Here is a 17,053-nt window from a genome sequence, read left to right as displayed (position 1 = left end):
CCTGTTTGGTCAAAAGCTGTTTTTTGGGCAGCATTCCCCCAACATCAATTAAAAAGTTCACTTAAAACGCGAGTTGAAACTCACCAATATCTCCTTGGAATATTCGGCACGTGCAGACACGATTGCATCGCGTCGGCCCCTTGCCGTAACGCCAACCCTGATGACGAGCGATTTGGACCGCTGGGTTGGTTCCGTAGGAAAGCTCCTCGGCATGGGTGATCGAAAGAGAGGTCTAGGCGATTTCGCCTTGGACTTGTTGTTGGTGGCCGGTATGGTACGTGGAAACATTTGTTGTCCTGGACGGCAGTTTCGAGGCTAACTAATAATCATGGGTTTTCTAGATGGCAACTGGAGTCTACCTGGCCCGCAACTTTCTTTCGTCCCTTACGAATACACTTGCAGACCCTGACCGAGAAAAGCACGAACAAGCGCGGTTACAAGCCAAAGCTCATCTCGAACGCTTACGCAAAGGCAAGAATACTGGCAAGCCAGGTGACGATTCTGCGAACGACAGCAGCTCGGCTCGTCGTGGCCCGAAGCCAGAGGATCTGGTGCTAAACGAATACGAGAATCTTATTGCTCTGGAAATGGTAGCACCTGAGGACATTCCCGTGGGCTTTTCTGGTCAGCAATATATGTTCCAGTGCCTAAAAAAGCTGCCGGTCCGCTGACAAAGGTGCTGCAGATATCGGTGGTCTGGAAGACATTATTGATGAGCTGAAGGAGTCAGTCATATACCCTCTTACTATGCCGCATTTATACTCCCACGCTGCGCCGCTCCTTTCTGCGCCATCAGGCGTGCTGCTTTATGGCCCGCCGGGCTGCGGCAAAACTATGTTGGCTAAAGCTGTTGCACATGAAAGCGGCGCATCCTTCATCAATCTTCATATCTCGACAGTGACAGAGAAGTGGTATGGAGATTCAAACAAGCTGGTCAGAGCTGTTTTCTCACTCGCTCGCAAGATGCAACCTGCCATCATCTTCATTGATGAAATCGATGCAGTGTTGGGCACCAGAAGGAGTGGCGAACATGAAGCAAGCGGAATGGTTAAGGCCGAGTCAGTTGCACATCAAACGATGCTTATCGTGTTTTATGACTAACAAGGGCCAGATTTATGACCTTATGGGACGGTTTAACATCGTCAAATTCGTCCGGTATGCCGGCGCGAATTGTCGTACTTGGAGCTACAAACAGGATCCATGATATTGACGAAGCTATTTTGAGACGAATGCCTGAAAAGTTTCCTGTGTCTCTTCCGGGGAAGGAACAAAGGCGGCGTATCTTGCAACTTATCCTGCAAGATACGAAAACTGATCCGGACAATTTTAACTTGGAGTATATTGCTAAAGTCACAGCGGGGATGTCTGGGAGTGATATCAAAGAGGCATGTCGCGATGCCGCTATGGCGCCGGTTCGCGAATATATGAAGGAGCACCGGGCCAGCGGCAATTCCATGTCTAGTATCACACCCGATCACTTCCGCGGTATCCGGACCGAAGATTTCTTCGGGCGGAAAGGTGGTGGCCAAATACTGATGGAGAATCATGCGAAGCAGTCAGCAAAAGCCTCAGGGACGTCGGCTGATGAATACGAGGACATCGTCGAGGACTTAGGCTAATCAAATAAATCGGATACAAGGTGATGTTATGGTAGTCCATTATCACTAAGACTCCTCTCCAACTAAGCAAGTGCATGGAGGACACAATGTCGTTTATACAAGATACTGTCTCGAATTATGCGATTGATTTGATACACTATTACTCTGGAGGGAAAGACAGACATGAAGCATCTTAGAGTAGCTCATCTGTACAGTTATGTTTGGAAAATAACAACCACGATGCACTGGGCGCTAGCACAGCCCTTGCCAAACTTGAGAGAGATCCATTCCAGTCAGCAGTCGCATCTATGGCGTAGCGGAGAAATAGTACATAACGCCATGTCAAAAGTCTGTTTACATCCAACAGAACGCCACCAAATCTGGCTATGCATATAATATGATCAAAGCATCATTTTGATGCTAAAATAATCAAGGGCAATGCAAATGATATTCTGGGTTTATTCCTCTTTAACTTGCATACGTATTTATATTTCTGAGATTTCGCTCTATGAACGGGACTTTTGGGTGATCCCTTTCGCGTTGCCGTGTGGCCGTGTGGCATTGTGCTGTGAACAGAATTTTTGATCTGTAATTGTAACAATCAGCACGCAAGGCGCACATGGGTCATTCAATGTCTCCCTGCCGCCCCGCCATCGCCGACATTCGGGGGCCATGGCTACACCGACAAATCACGTCATTCGTGGGGCCCCACAAAACAAGTCACGCCCAGTGGGTGTGGATTGGAGTCACAGACTCGTCCCCAAAAGTCCGTCGCCAGTCTTTCGAAGAAGACAAAACTTCCCCTATACATGTTAAAACACCACTTTACTCTCTTCCCGTCAATCACCTGCTTTCCTCGAGTACGCCGGTGCTGCATGGGACAGTTGACTTGCTGAGCATTTCAGTCTGCCCGCGGCGAGAAGTCTGGCTCATCACGAGACCAGCGGTAAAGTACTCGATTCTTGGCCTTAGGACCTTTCTCGTTACTGTTGACGCTTCTCGCTTCTTCCATTGAAGAATCAATTGCGACGGCCATACACGTATCACCTGTCTACTTTGTCTCCCAAATCAACCTTGAACTCGCAAGCCATCGGATTTGCTGGTGGTCGTCTTTACCTGTGCTACCCCGCCATTCACAGTACGTGACTGTCTCACCATGGCCACACCGCCGAATAACGGAGCCTCTGCAAAGTCCAGCAACCCGCTCAAGCGAGTTGATCTCGACGGACATGACCTCCCTCCATCCCCCGCGCCTTCCAGCCCTCGCAATGGTCGCCGCCGATATGCTCTCGCCACCGAGCTGGTCTACACCGAGAGCAATGATCAGTACGGTGCTTCTAGCATTCCCATCTATCAGTCTGCCACGTTCAAGCAGACCAGTGCCAACGGTGGAAATGAATACGATTACACCAGGTCGGGCAATCCGACACGTACTCATCTGGAGCGCCACTTGGCCAAAATAATGAATGCAACGAGGGCTCTTGCCGTTGGCTCCGGCATGGGTGCTCTGGATGTCATTACCCGTCTGTTGCGACCAGGTGACGAAGTCATCACGGGCGACGATCTGTACGGAGGCACCAACCGCCTGCTCACGTACCTTTCGTCGAATCAGGATATCATCGTGCACCATGTCGACACCACTGATGTTGACTCTGTCCGCCACGTCATCTCTGAAAAGACTGCCATGGTTCTTCTTGAGACGCCGACGAACCCTCTTATCAAGATTGTCGACATCCCTTCCATTGCCAAACTTGTTCACGACGCCAACGACAAGGCTCTGGTTGTTGTGGACAACACCATGCTCTCGCCGATGCTGTTTAACCCACTCGACATTGGCGCCGATATCGTATATGAGTCAGGCACAAAGTACTTGTCTGGTCACCACGACATCATGGCTGGTGTTATTGGCGTAAACGACTCTGACATCGGCAACAAGTTGTATTTCACCATTAACGCTACAGGCTGCGGCCTTTCGCCGAACGACTCGTTTCTGCTGATGAGAGGAATCAAGACACTCGCCATTCGCATGGAAAAGCAACAGGCCAACGCTCAACAGATAGCCGAGTTCCTCGAGTCGCATGGTTTCAAAGTACGGTATCCCGGACTTAAATCCCACCCTCAATACGACCTTCATTGGTCTATGGCACGTGGTGCTGGTGCTGTCTTGTCCTTTGAGACAGGCGATCCGGCGCTTTCGGAGAGAATTGTCGAAGCTGCTAAGCTGTACAGTATCAGCGTGAGCTTTGGCTGCGTCAACAGTCTAATCAGCATGCCCTGTCAGATGAGCCATGCGAGCATCGATGCCAAGACCCGAAAGGAGAGGCAGATGCCAGAGGACCTCATCCGGCTATGTGTGGGTATTGAAGATGTCACCGACTTGATCGAAGATCTTTCCAGAGCCGTGAGTCTTCAAAAGTAATCTTACAATATGCCATATAAAACTAACAAATAACTAGCTTGTTCAGGCTGGGGCAGTCAATGTGACTTTGGATGGCTTTCATGCGACTCAGTCCGTCCAGCAATCCGGAGAGGTTGCCTCAGAGAGAGGGGCATAGTGCTAGAATTTGACGGACAATTAGTCAAGTGTAAAACAAGTGGAATAAATCCTACTTGGTGACACGATGACAATAGCCAGGCGCATGATGTTCGCACTGAAGAAACGGGAGATAAAAGTATGCGCGCAGGAGATTTATGGGAGAAAATAAAGCATAAATTATAACATATCATCCGCAAGTGAAATACGAACTCATGCTCATGTCACGTGGACTCGATGAGGTGGTTTCTCTCCACAGCAAATCATGGCGACGGTCAATCTGAATCTACAGTCCAGCTTGTTTTCAAGGAACTTGGCTTTGCATCAATATCGCAGTTCGGCGGAGTAATTTTACATCCGGAGGCGTGCGGCCCTTTTTCAGCATATATTTCAACTCTCATTAGAGTGCTAGACTGAACGAAGCGCGCGAACACGAAACTTTTCTCATTACTGTGAAATATCCCTCCTCATCCTGTTCAGGATAAGGCCTTTCGTTTACATGCGAAACCACTACCCAGAGACTCTGGTCACCCTGACCATAGTAGGGAAGACGTAAAACAGCACGCCGCGAGGAGCTTCAGGGTTTTAGGGTTCTTATGCCTCTCACATCAGACTGAGTTTCTTGGCAAGAGATCGCTTGGCGACCTTATGCACGACTTGGGCTTTTTTGACCACAAGGCCCCTGAACCGAGTTGCGGATGTAGCTGTGTTTTACTATTCAACCGCTGCCGGCCCCTATGTAGAATTCTCAACACTACTTCAATATAATCTGGCAAATTTGACGCTATGTACTTTTCACGTGGTTTTCATGAGATCTCTGCATTCGTCATTGCTTTTAGCCATGGCTATCCTCATTCTTGGGCTTAATGTACCGCATTGGCAGGCCACGGCATCGTTATCTGTCACGAGACGTTTTTATGGCTGCTGATAGGCAACTAGTTCGTTAATATAGCGACTCCAGATGCTAATACGTTCCTAACAATCTACTATCTACCACATGATATACTCCTGCTGAACTCCAACCTGCCAAAAATGAACTCTGCGATGCATGATACATATGTTTAGGAAAAATCGAAGCGGTCTGGCAAAATTACAGGCGCCACCAAAGTCCAAGCATACATGGCGTAGCAAACCCAAGCACTCACAATCTTGACCCAGCTGGCCCAGTAAGATCGGCCGACAGGGGCGAAGTTGCCGTCATTATGGTCATCCCAACTCTGTGTAAGCAACGTAGCAATCCAGGTTGTGGCCAGGAAGAAGATGACATGAAAGACGCTATAGTTGTACTGGGTTCTGGTGCGCTCGTCATCGCCAGGCGTTTGATTGCCACCGGCATCGCTTTCATCGTCAGAGAGCAACGCATCAGCAGGCAAACTACCCTCTTCCACAGCTCGACGCAGTGCTTCTGCCCGCATCTGTTTGTGAGCGTTGGGTTGCTGGGTGACAAGGTCGTGTTCGTCTTCTTCCGGAAGACGGATTCCGCCGGAAGAGCCTAGGCCCAGACTTTGTGTCGCGGCCCGTGTTGTGGTGTAGGCAATTGTGAGCATAGTAACGATGGCGCCGATAACGATTGACGTTGTGCGGGTGCCCTGCGCTCGAATCAGGGGGTTGCACTGTTTGTCGTCAGGCTCCATGGACACAGCTGACATGGTAAGGTAAGTGCAGTAGACGGCGACCATGGCGCCTTGAGCAAGACCGGCCTTGGGGTTGTATTCCTGGACAGTAGGGTGAACGGAAATGAAGGAAATCCCAATCCAGAGTAAAAGATTGATGGTAATAGCTGCCTGGTTCATAGTGCAACCTCCTCTGGCAAAGAAAATGTACTGGACAATAGTCATAGCAAGCGAGGCCAAGTACATGCCCAAGGTAGATCCAATAAGCACTGTCCGCCAGACCTTGGAGTCTGTCTCTTCAATCTGCTCAAGGCAGTACTCGGCCCAGTTGTGGGCAAGGTCAACCAACAGGATGAGACCGAGAATAAGAAAAAGCATACCGCCAACCTGGGCGATATAAGACCCCCAGAACTGGAAGAACTCATCGGGGATCAAGAACGAGAGCACGATGAGGGCCAACCATGCAATAATTTTGGGTCCCCAGTATCCATTCTGAATAGCTGCGCGCGGGTTCTTGGAGGATGAAACGCCGAAAAGAAGACCCGCGAAGATGAGGTGGAAGAGGCCGAGAGCGAAGTTGAAGCGGTGGACGGCCATCCAGCCGTAGCAGTTGCCGGTAGGACACCCAATTTTAACGTAGTCAAGCATAAGATGTTCCAACTTTTTTATCGCCCAAGGAGTAAGCATGATCCAGGAAAGAATGGAGTTAACGAGGAGGATTAGGGCGTAGCCAATGCGAGTAGCGACACTGTCATGCTGGTTAGCTCAAAGTTATCTACGGCGTTATTCATGGGACACACCTGTTGCCACACTTCCCACAAGCGCTGCATACAGCAGAACACGTTGCCGCACCGCAGCAGCTAGCAGCGAAGCCTGCCATCTTGGATACGTTAGTATGTGTCGCGATTGATTTGAATAAGAAAAACAGCCCAGTTTGCGGGAGAGGATAATAGAAACGAACATACTGTGCCTATGCTTGGCACCGCCATGAGCGGTAGAGACAGCAAAGCACCCATGGCGCTGATTGTTCAAATGCCAAACGGCCGGTCGTATGTACAGGTTCCGTATTCCGGGGAGGTGTAACAGAGTGATGGAAGTGTATTGTTGTTGCTGTTGTTGCTGGGGTACCTTGATTGCACCAACGAACTGACGATATCGCGGACGGCATTGGCACAGGAAGGCTTGCGCGGACAACCACAGGACGACAACAATGGGCTCGAGCGTTGAAGGTGCACGTGAGGCTACGTAGTTTTGGTGGGTATGTGCTTACATAAGGGTAAATGTCACTACTTTGTGGGTCAGGTGAGGCTTTGAAGAACCGCTCCGAGGTCGGCGATCATTGACAGGGACGCCACTGGCCCTCTTGGAGGTTCATTCTTGGTAAGCTAACTGCCATTCTCGGATTGCTGGCCACCATCCGCAGACTCCGATTATCCGGCTCATACTACGTAACTAGTAGACAGAATGCTTGGGAAGCCGTGCGCTATTGCTGGAGTTTCAAACTGGCTAGGTCTTCCATGCGTGCCCCGTACAAAGCATGGCATCGTTGAGTTATCTCATGTGATTTAGTGCTATATATTCAACGCACTTCAAGTTGCCCTATTCAAAGGTGGCTTTTTTGTACAGTGAACATTACTTGTACGTTGGCGTCAGACAACAACTCTAAACCATGATCGCATTATTTTTTAGCTATTCCAATTTCTGCATAATGTTGACGTACTAGTCGCAGACGTGTGAACGGGGTTTGCGTTAGCGTCACTTTATGGTGTTCGTAATCAAGCCATTTGATTTGATTTAGCTATGTGTCAAGCAACCTCGGAATTTGAAGATGATGGCCAGGCTGCTTGAGTGTTTGGCTCCATGTGAGTGAGATGAGTGGTCAGAGCAGGCAGGCACTTAGTCGAGATGAGCGTACCTTCAATAAAAGTAGAGCAATCGTTACTTGGCGTGCTGGATCTGGAGCTGCAACTGGGATTGAAGCCCTAGAGGCATCGGACAACAGTTACATACCCGCGCATTAAAACAGTCATGGACAAAGCTGTTGGCCGTTGATTGCTTGCTGTGCAGGCTGGGGTTTTCTCTCGATCAGTTGCAGTCCATATCTTGACTCTTTCCCAAGGGTATATAATACATACACACAATGTATGGATACCTGACGATGCAAAACGGAACCAGAAGAAAAAAGGGATCAACATACGGATAATGGTGTACTAAAAGACACAGTGAGGAGGGAAGGCTGCTTCCATTCTGGTTTGTCCCCCGCGTGCAAGCGAAAACTGGCATGGGACTACTGTAGGAGTACTCTTCTGGGCCAGCGTGACAGCCTTGGGCAGGTGCTACATGCAGGTGCTCCACGCCCAGCTGCCCAGATCAAACAATGTACTGGGTACTGTAGGCTTTACGTATCCAATATGTAATACATGCACCACGATTGGTACTCGTTACGTAGTGGTTTGGCCGATACGGCAAGCCACTTTAAGATAAGCCATTTTACTGTATTATAGGGCCCCGACATTTCAATTGCTCGCGCTCCGACCAAGGAGCCCCATCCCAAGGGGATCGAATCACTGGCCCCCTTGAGCCCCAAACACACCCATACCTCCCTAGGAAATGCAGGTGCACAGAGCAGGGCAGGTAACTACTACCAAGAGATTCGTGATCCCAAAGATAAGGGATTCGGCAACAGTCCCTTCCGCAAAAGCTTCCCGTTGTCCTCATCTCATCCTTCTCCTTTTCTCCTCCTCTTCTCTATTTCGCTTCCACCGTTCCATCCTCGCTCCCCCAATATACTCTACAATCTCTTTGTCGATTTCTTCATGTTGCATGCTCTCGGCTTCACCCCGATCGCCATGAGTAGTGCTCCTCCGATAGTCCAAGTCCATTGAGCCAAGTAAACCTCACTGTTATCGCCATCCTCCAAGTTATCGCCGTCATCGCTGCGCCATTCACTCTCCGCTGGCGCCAACGATAGAGCCTTTCACGTGCCTGAAACCCCAAGCATGATTTCTTGAAACTCAACAACCATTGTTAAGTTTCGCACACCATGGCCAATATTCGAGAGAAACAGTTGCACCTCGCACGCCTCGTCGCCAGCGTTGCAGCAACAGTCATCTCTCTTGCCTGCGGCACCAACGTAAGTTGGCGCCTAGATCGTTCCCCAAACCCGTTACCAACGTAAAAGTATATCATTACTAACATATGTTTGCTATACAGTATGTCTATTCAGCATGGGCCCCCCAATTCGCCGAGCGATTGAAGCTCTCCTCGACTGAGACGAACCTCATTGGTCTTTCAGCCAATTTGGGAATGTATTCTCTGGGTGTTCCCGTTGGCATACTGGTCGACCACAAAGGGACTCGTTCCGCCGTCATTGGCGGCTCCTTTCTGCTCGCCCTTGGATACTTTCCCTTTCACATAGCCTATGACCGCGCGGCTGGTTCCGTTCCGCTTCTTTGCTTCTTTTCGTATCTTACTGGCCTCGGTGGATGTATGGCTTTTGCTGCCGCCGTCAAGACATCCGCTCTCAACTGGCCACATCATCGTGGTACTGCGACCGCTTTCCCGCTGGCTGCTTTTGGCCTGAGCGCCTTCTTCTTCTCAACCTTCGGTACCCTCTTCTTCCCTGGAAATACTAGCGCCTTCCTGGCTTTACTATCATTTGGGACCTGTGGCCTGACCTTCCTCGGTTTCTTCTTCCTGCGTGTTTGGCCGCACACCAACTACCACAGTCTACCCGCCAGTGATGGTCTGTCTGGCTCTCAACAACTTCACCGTACATCCTCAGAGGAGGCGAAACCCAACCGCTCCAGTCATGGGCATCACGCGGTGTTGGATGAACCTGGTACGTCGCCCAAAGTTATAAATACTACTGCCACAATCACAATCAACTCCAATTCCGACAACGAACCGGTTCGCACAACATACGAACCGTCCACGCCGTCTCGCGAGGCAGATGAGGCGCAAATCGAAGCTGTCGACGCCGATGATTACGAGCCCGACGAGACGTCTTCGCTAGTGTCGAGCTCCTCTTCTATGCCTGGTGATGTTTTTGTTCAGAGTAGTGTTGATATGGATCGTTCTCATCGTGTAGATATCCGTGGTTGGAACCTGTTTCGTGAGCTCGATTTTTGGCAGTTGTTTTGCATCATGGGCATTCTCACCGGCGTTGGTCTTATGACAATCAAGTATGTCCGTTGGCCTCACATCCTCCCTCCTCCCCTAGGCTTTTTGGATTCTCCATGTCTCGTGATACTGAACAACATCTATAGCAACATCGGAAATGACGTAAAAGCCCTTTGGCGCCACTGGGACGAATCTGTTGACGAAGCCTACCTCATCACTAGACAGCAGATGCACGTCTCCATCCTGTCTATCTGCAGCTTTGCGGGCAGACTCCTGAGTGGTTTGTTTTCTGCGCTTCCTGGTAGTTGAATCTCAAGCTGATCCCTTGCTACCAGGTGCTGGCTCAGATTTCATTGTCAAAGTGCTCCACGGTAGTCGAGTATGGTGTCTTGTTGTCTCCAGTCTAGTTTTTTTCCTTGCGCAAATCCTAGCCCTCACCATCACAAACCCTCATCTTCTGGGTTTGGTTTCTGGCCTGTCTGGTATTGCATACGGGTTTTTGTTTGGAGTATTCCCCTCCATAGTCGCCGAGTCATTTGGAATCCACGGCCTCAGCCAGAACTGGGGTCTGATGACACTGTCTCCTGTGGTTTCGGGTAACATCTTCAATATCTTTTACGGCAAAATTTACGACAAGCACAGCATTGTGGGCCCAGACGGTGAGCGAGTTTGTCATGATGGGCTGAACTGCTATCGTGCTGCCTATCTGATGACCTTGGCATCATGTTCAATTGGTCTCGTTCTCACACTTTGGGTCATTCGCCACCAGCGCGTGAAATGGGCAAAAGAGGAGAAAGACAAGGCAGGGCAAACGGACTAGTCCTTCATCTATGATATTATAGTATTGGAGTTCTCCGTCGCGAAGGCGCCAACAGGAACAGCTCTTGTTTGACTCTGAAACTAGAAGTTTGCATCGAAAGGAGGAGGAGGGAAAATAGAGATCATGGGCGATGGTAATCGATGATGACCGACGTTGGACCAAGATGATACTGCGCGTGTAGGATTTCACGCTATCATAACCTCACGAGGCGTTGTCACTTTTTATTAGAGATAGATTGTTTAATAGACTCTTGATCAGCCATATCATGTGACATCTCTCTGTGTTCCAGAACTTGAGCACTACGGCAAAGTCATAAAAGACGCAACAGGTCTTGAGGAGCGACTTAGAGATCTACCAACGCTTTGCATCCCTCCAAAGGTCATACCGTGGCTCATGGACGACTGGATTCAATTGCAAAAACAATTTCAGTAATTGCAGTGAAATGCCACTGATAACGAGCAACACATGCTGTTATACACATCTTCAACCCCCCTGATCCCCTCTAAACCTTGTCCTTGACTGGTAAAACTCTGCCTCTATCTAAGAACACGAATACCCCTAGGCCGCTGGCAAAGTAAAAAGCAACGGGTCAAACATCAAGCAAGAATAATACCCCCATTACAGCATTATACAACAAAGCCCCGAAGCGAGAAGTCCCCCCGTACTAACCCGTCTTCCGGTCCTTGGAAAATTTTGCCCAGCCATCGCCTTCTAGACGCTTTGCTCTCTGGGTCAATAATTGGGATGGAGAGGCTTTAGAGGTGTTAAATATCTTCAAACATAGTCCATAAGTAACCGTCGACGCCTCTAGACAAAAAGCATAGACAGTCTGAACTCCCTGCCAATGCAGCCTTAGACAAGAAAAGTGAAGGGGAAAAAACGAAACCAAAAACCCTGTACCAACGCCAATGTCATGGTCAAGCAGATATGTCATATCTAACCCTCAGTTTATAGGGTAAGAAATGTCTATGCCAAGACATGTATATAGCCAAGACCCTCTATATTCAAGAAATCAGAACCCCTACCAGTTACAGCACCTTAGCAGGCCAGGTCAGAGGGTTACGGTAGGCCGTCTTTCTGATTGTCAAGCTTTAGTATGTACAGCGTGCATAATAAATGCGGGAGATACGGCGCTTGACAACGCAGATGCTCATCAGGTTGCCCAACAACCTACGCTTGCTCGTCTTGCTGGAAGCGCAATCCAGCCTGTCTTTCAGGGCGTCTTGCCCCGCTTCCGGTTTTCACTTGCGCTGTTTTCGAATATTGAGCTCAAACCGACAAGGGGCCAGGTGTCAGAGGTGGAATGTATTACGACCAACCATGCGGCCACGAGGTTGACGAGGTAGTGCAGCATGTAGGCATATGAGACGCCGTATATAGCCGCGTAAATCGCTGTGCCGAACAAAAGAATACTTGTGAGGTGCCTTAAGTTGCCGGTAACTCTAGGTACCATTTTACCGGTCGTAAGATTCTCCACAAGTAGTATGAACGGCATAATTGACAACACATTGTGGTGTGAAGAAAAGGGCGTCAGCCAATGTACTGCAAGGTTGCGAATCCAAACAGCCAGAATAGGCAAGTTGATCGGAAGAACCCAAAGCATGAGTAGCAGTATGGAGTGCGCATAATGATAGAAGTCGTAGTTTGGCCCCGACTTGATCTCTGAAGCTATTCTGAGGGCTCGGACAACAGTGAATAGCTGAACAAGGCAAGCAACCAAGTATGCGAATTGATAAGGTATGAAGGTCGACACCAAAAATAGGAGGACCGCAGTAGTAATCATGCGGCGTCGAGGCGACGAAGGGGCAAGGATTGGCAAATGCGTTCTTCGTCGCTCATCTCTGCCTTGGCCGAAGGGATAGAGGACTACCCAAGCATAGACGAGGCCAAGGAGCTGCGTCAAGGCTAATGTGAGAAAATGAAGCACTGCACAAACGCCGATACAAACCACTCCAATCAGAGGTACCAAAAACCAGAAGAATGGATCCTGAGTACCTGTGAGAAGATCATTATCGTGGAAATCACCAGTAGGCGACGTTGTGTTGCGCCAGTGCCAAAGACTCCCAGCACCTGCTGGCCAAGTTCCTGTCATTGACAGAGAGAGGAACGTCAACGAGAGCAGCATCAGGGGCAAGGATTGTCGTAGACAAAGATCCAAACTCTCCGAAAACGATATAAACGTGCCCGTCGTGTCATAGACCCTAAACTGCTTACGAAGTACCAGCGCCACCACAAGCAACGGAAAGGCAGCAAAGACAGTTCGGTAACGCATGTACAACTTTCCCAGACTTCCCAGAGCATCCACTGTTAATCTTATCTGAATGCTGGATTCGCACGTCGGGTCCGTCCAGAACTGGAAACTAAGTCCTTGCTCGTCATGATTTTTTGGTCGTAAGGGGGGAGGGACGAAAGGCGCGACTCCATGTATGCTAATGCTCGCATGTCTAGCATTGACGAAGAATTTGGACTCATAAGGTTGAGCCAAATGTTGTCGGATAAGGGGGGAGAAGAGCTCGGTAGTACCGCCACACATTTGATTGCCAATCTCCAGATTGTAAGCCAGCAGGCTGGACTGTAGTGTAGGCACGTTGATTTCCGCGACCATTGGACGATTGGGAGGAAGTCTCAATGTCATTCCAAAGGCCAATAGTCGTCGTAGGCTTATATTACGTCTCCTGTGCGATTGAGAATGGTCACTGAATTCGGCCACGACAAAGTTTTGAGAGGGTTTGAAGGCTTTGTCAATGACAGCAACAAATTGATGATCCGCGATGTCTTCGGTGTCATACTGGAGGTAGGAGAACGGGCGGATGATAGGCTCGTTTTCCAAAGGAAAAGGGTGGTGTAGAGCTCTGGTTGAAGCGGGCAGAAGCATGGCGTCAGATGCGGCATTCTTGCAAGCCAATCGAGTGGTTCCTGTGCTGTCGCCCGAGAGATCCATGTTCATAGAGAACAAAGTCGTGGCTTGGCCAGGCTGCAGGGTGAAAACGCTACAAAATAAAACCTCAAGTTTGCCGTGCTCTCCTGGTATATCTGGGCTAACATCGGACAAAAGTGTAAACCTTTTCCCCTCAGGTGAGCTTTGAGGCGGCACTGGAAGAAGATATGCCCTTGGTTTCGGTTCGTGCCCCAGTTGTCGCAGGACCAGACGCTCTCCTTGGCCCATAATGGCGTTCGAGTTGTCTTCAAGTGTTAGAAGTGTTGTTGGTCCTTCAGAAGGTAAATTTTTTTCAGCAATTGATTCCATGCCTGTAAGAAACCATTTTTTAAATACTCTCATCCTTTCAGCTCTTGGTTTCGTCTGCGAAGACCTGTGGACGTCAACCACGTCGTACATGGCCCGGGCAACAACCTTTCTGAACTGGTCGCACCACAGAATGGCCTGATGATCCATACTGGTCCAAACATTGGGAATACCAGTGGTAAAAACTGTGAAGCCATGTGTCTCTGGGATGATTGACTCGACACTGGCATAGTCGGACGGAACAACCGTGTCTAGGCCTCCACCAGCAATAGAGACAAGCGTGACGTGCCATAACGGGTTGTTGTTGGCCCATTGTTGCGAATAAGCTCGACGCCAGTACTCGTTAATATCCTCATAAATGCTTACAATTTGGCCGTCAAAGGTAACGGGCGGGCGTGAGTGGGGTGCAGACATAGTAATGATAGTGTTAATCGAATTAGACTGGTAGTTCGGCATAATGAGCATAGTACGCGCCACAATGCCACCCATGGAATGACCCAAGATTAGAACTGATGTCGGGTCTGGCAAGTCCGCATCGCGAGCGGACATGCGCGGGTCCATATAAAGCGATAATATATATCGAATGGCCTCATTTAAGTATTCTGCCTGATCCAGCATCGTCTGTCCGTGAAATGCAGTAATATCCTCGTTGAAATCGACGGTAAAAAAGTCAAGATTGCGGGCGCCGGCAGCAGCGGCAGCTTCATCGTGCTGAAGCGATTCATGATAGTAGTTTGCCGCTTCTGCTGCTATCGGTCGTACTTGCTTATAACTACCGGCATTACCCGGGATAAAGAGGACCGGAACGCCCTTGAGCTGGTACTGGTCAGCTGGGTGAGGCGCTTGGTCACAAAAAGTGACAGGACCTTACCTTTCTTTCGTCGTCGACTCCCTGCTCGCGGTACAGATACAGAGAGTATTTTGTTGCAAAACGAGTATGCTCAGTATCGAAATCGCGTAGTCGGATATAGGAAGGCCGCATATAAGACATGCGACAACCCTTGGCATCGAGCTGACGAGTCCACGACGAGTTCAAGATAGCACAAAGTAGAGTGATGCCAAGAACTGTAGAAGCGAGAGCAAGAATGGTGATGGACCATGGGCTGCGAAAACGGGAGCGGCGACCGACCAAGCGCGGCTCTGCCATTTTTTCGGAAGCCATATGCTCTTTGTCGTCCTGATCGTGGTTGGTCGCGTTGTCCTCGTCGTTGTCGTCGTGCTGTTCGGTCCCGCCTATACTTTGAGGGTCGTGGTGGTTTGTCAGTTGGTTAATTCGGTACACAGGCGATGGCGCAGCCAGGGATGGGAACGGCGACGACGACGCAGTTATGGAACGGTTCTCGAGCGATCCATTCGGTCCATGTTCGAGCTTCCAATTGACGTTGGTCGTTCGTCTACTTCTCGCAGAAGACGGTCTCGGGGCAACTGGTGGTTGATTGGGATGTGCGACAGAGTTGGGGCTGTGAGCAGGCTGTTGGACAGCAGGAGGCTCGGCAGAAGGTTCGTCGCTGTCGTCGGTCGAACCCGACGAGCGCCTCTTCATGGATGGAGAGGGCTCGCACGAGTCTTCCTAAGAAGGAAGCGGTTATCGATTGAGCTTGAGCGTGTGGACGTAGAAAAGGGAAGGGGGTGGGAAGGAAGGAAGGAAAGGCGTGGGCGAAGGACAAGATGGATAGGCGGGAAAGGAGGGACGAGAGAAAGAGGCGTGCTCAAAACGCAACACCTTGGACAGGCGAAAGGTGTGGTGCTGGGACTAGTGCTGCATAGTGGTCCTAAGAGGTGAGTTGGTGGGTAGAGGGCGCAGGGTACCGTGCCGTTAGTGCCTCCATAGAAAGGTAAGAGCACTGCAGGTCTGTCGATTGGTGTAGCATATGCTGTGTCAAGAGTGGAAGGGGGAAAAAAGGCTTAGATTTGGCTAGTGAAAAAGCTGCCAGTAGTGCCCCCATGCAACTCTCAGAGCTGGTGCTAGGGTTCTGCTGGGACAAAACTGGCTGCGACTCAGCAAAGCGAGGTATCCAACGTTTTTTTTTTCTTGTCTCATACATGTGAAATATTTCTTAAAATATTTCTTAAAAAATTTCTTAAAAATATTTGTTCAAACGAAGTTGGTGATACTTTCTCTCCAGATTCCTGGAACTTGGAGGCAAAGAGTTCCTGGACTTAGTCGGCCTAGGAAAAAAAGACTCGACCCGAAGCAGCCGGCTGGCTCATGAGATCATACTTGATAAAATACCTCAAGATGTATGAATGAACCACTCTCACTCCGTCGCCGGCCCTGCATTGACTACCGTTTTTACTCATTAATGTTTTCATTATACTCTCATCTCCCGCGCTACCCCGGTATCCCTGGCTCTCGAACCGCCCATAGCGGCCCCAATGTGACATGAAACGGTTTCTCTCGTTTCTCAAGCTAACACTGCCTTGGGTGACTGTCGCCTTCCCCTTTTTGAGTTTTATTATTTTGTTTGTTTCCGTACTGCAACGCCTTCTTTGCACGACACACCTTTTCTAACGAAGCAAACAAAGTCCTCTCGCCAATACCACAAGCCACTTCTTTTATGTCCAAGTCATCCATTATGTTTTTTCGAGTTATTGACAAGCCTGGTCAAGAGTAAGATCCCAGTTACCCGCGGCATGATATTCTCAGCAAACCCATTTTCAACAACGGCGCGAGTTTTGTGTCGTCAGGTTAGGAAGGTGGAAATGTGTGTGTATATTGTCAATGTTGCCCACAGGTAAGTAATATAGAAGCTGCGCCGCTGCTCTAATGCCTATCCCAGCCGCTCCGTTCATGCTGATTTCCAGTACCACGTCGCGCCACGGGGCCCTCGGGACTTTTCATCTCGACAGTTCTGAGTAACCTGGTCGGATCCCGGGCTCAGTGAGAATAGTACCTGTCTCAATACATGTTAGTCTACGAGCTAACGAATCATCCAATCACCTCCCTCCCGTTCGGCATCCATAAGAATGCTATGTGGTGGGTTGATGCCTAGATCCATGTCTACGCCTCAAACCCTGTCCCCATGTTGTCGCATCGCAAAATTGTAATGTGGAAAGGTGTTAAAAAAAAAAATTGGGGGGGGGGGGGGGGGGGGGGGGAGGGGTTTCAAATGTCGTTCAGCA

General features: G+C 49.6%; 5 protein-coding genes across 5 annotated transcripts; 3 read left to right on the top strand and 2 right to left on the bottom strand.

Annotated features, from left to right (window-relative positions):
- Nucleotides 1-160: 160 nt before the first annotated feature.
- On the top strand, nucleotides 161-1,619 carry CTRU02_202085 (ATPase family aaa domain-containing protein 1; the record flags this gene model as incomplete). The annotated part of the gene is made up of 4 exons (XM_036732525.1): nucleotides 161-274; nucleotides 342-624; nucleotides 686-1,058; nucleotides 1,112-1,619. 4 exons carry the CDS (start codon nucleotides 161-163, stop codon nucleotides 1,617-1,619), a joined length of 1,278 nt encoding a protein of 425 aa, XP_036575775.1.
- Nucleotides 1,620-2,754: 1,135 nt separating this feature from the next.
- CTRU02_202084 (cystathionine beta-lyase) lies at nucleotides 2,755-4,153 on the top strand (the record flags this gene model as incomplete). Its single annotated transcript, XM_036732526.1, has 2 exons — nucleotides 2,755-3,999; nucleotides 4,055-4,153. The coding sequence occupies 2 exons, from the start codon at nucleotides 2,755-2,757 to the stop codon at nucleotides 4,151-4,153; spliced, it is 1,344 nt and encodes a 447-aa protein (XP_036575776.1).
- Nucleotides 4,154-5,192: 1,039 nt separating this feature from the next.
- CTRU02_202083 (uncharacterized protein) lies at nucleotides 5,193-6,760 on the bottom strand (the record flags this gene model as incomplete). The annotated part of the gene is made up of 3 exons (XM_036732527.1): nucleotides 5,193-6,492; nucleotides 6,545-6,624; nucleotides 6,710-6,760. The coding sequence occupies 3 exons, from the start codon at nucleotides 6,758-6,760 to the stop codon at nucleotides 5,193-5,195; spliced, it is 1,431 nt and encodes a 476-aa protein (XP_036575777.1).
- Nucleotides 6,761-8,787: 2,027 nt separating this feature from the next.
- CTRU02_202082 (major facilitator superfamily transporter) lies at nucleotides 8,788-10,686 on the top strand (the record flags this gene model as incomplete). The annotated part of the gene is made up of 4 exons (XM_070203978.1): nucleotides 8,788-8,877; nucleotides 8,958-9,928; nucleotides 10,013-10,146; nucleotides 10,202-10,686. 4 exons carry the CDS (start codon nucleotides 8,788-8,790, stop codon nucleotides 10,684-10,686), a joined length of 1,680 nt encoding a protein of 559 aa, XP_070062560.1.
- A 1,213-nt stretch (nucleotides 10,687-11,899) lies between these two features.
- On the bottom strand, nucleotides 11,900-15,473 carry CTRU02_202081 (uncharacterized protein; the record flags this gene model as incomplete). Its single annotated transcript, XM_036732529.1, has 2 exons — nucleotides 11,900-14,746; nucleotides 14,802-15,473. 2 exons carry the CDS (start codon nucleotides 15,471-15,473, stop codon nucleotides 11,900-11,902), a joined length of 3,519 nt encoding a protein of 1,172 aa, XP_036575779.1.
- Nucleotides 15,474-17,053: the final 1,580 nt, after the last annotated feature.

The sequence above is a fragment of the Colletotrichum truncatum genome (assembly GCF_014235925.2).
Source record: "Colletotrichum truncatum strain CMES1059 chromosome Unknown Contig_0001, whole genome shotgun sequence".
Classification (NCBI taxonomy): Eukaryota; Fungi; Ascomycota; class Sordariomycetes; order Glomerellales; family Glomerellaceae; genus Colletotrichum; species Colletotrichum truncatum.
Note: the sequence above shows the minus strand (reverse complement) of the source record. Positions and strands in the feature narration are given on the sequence as shown.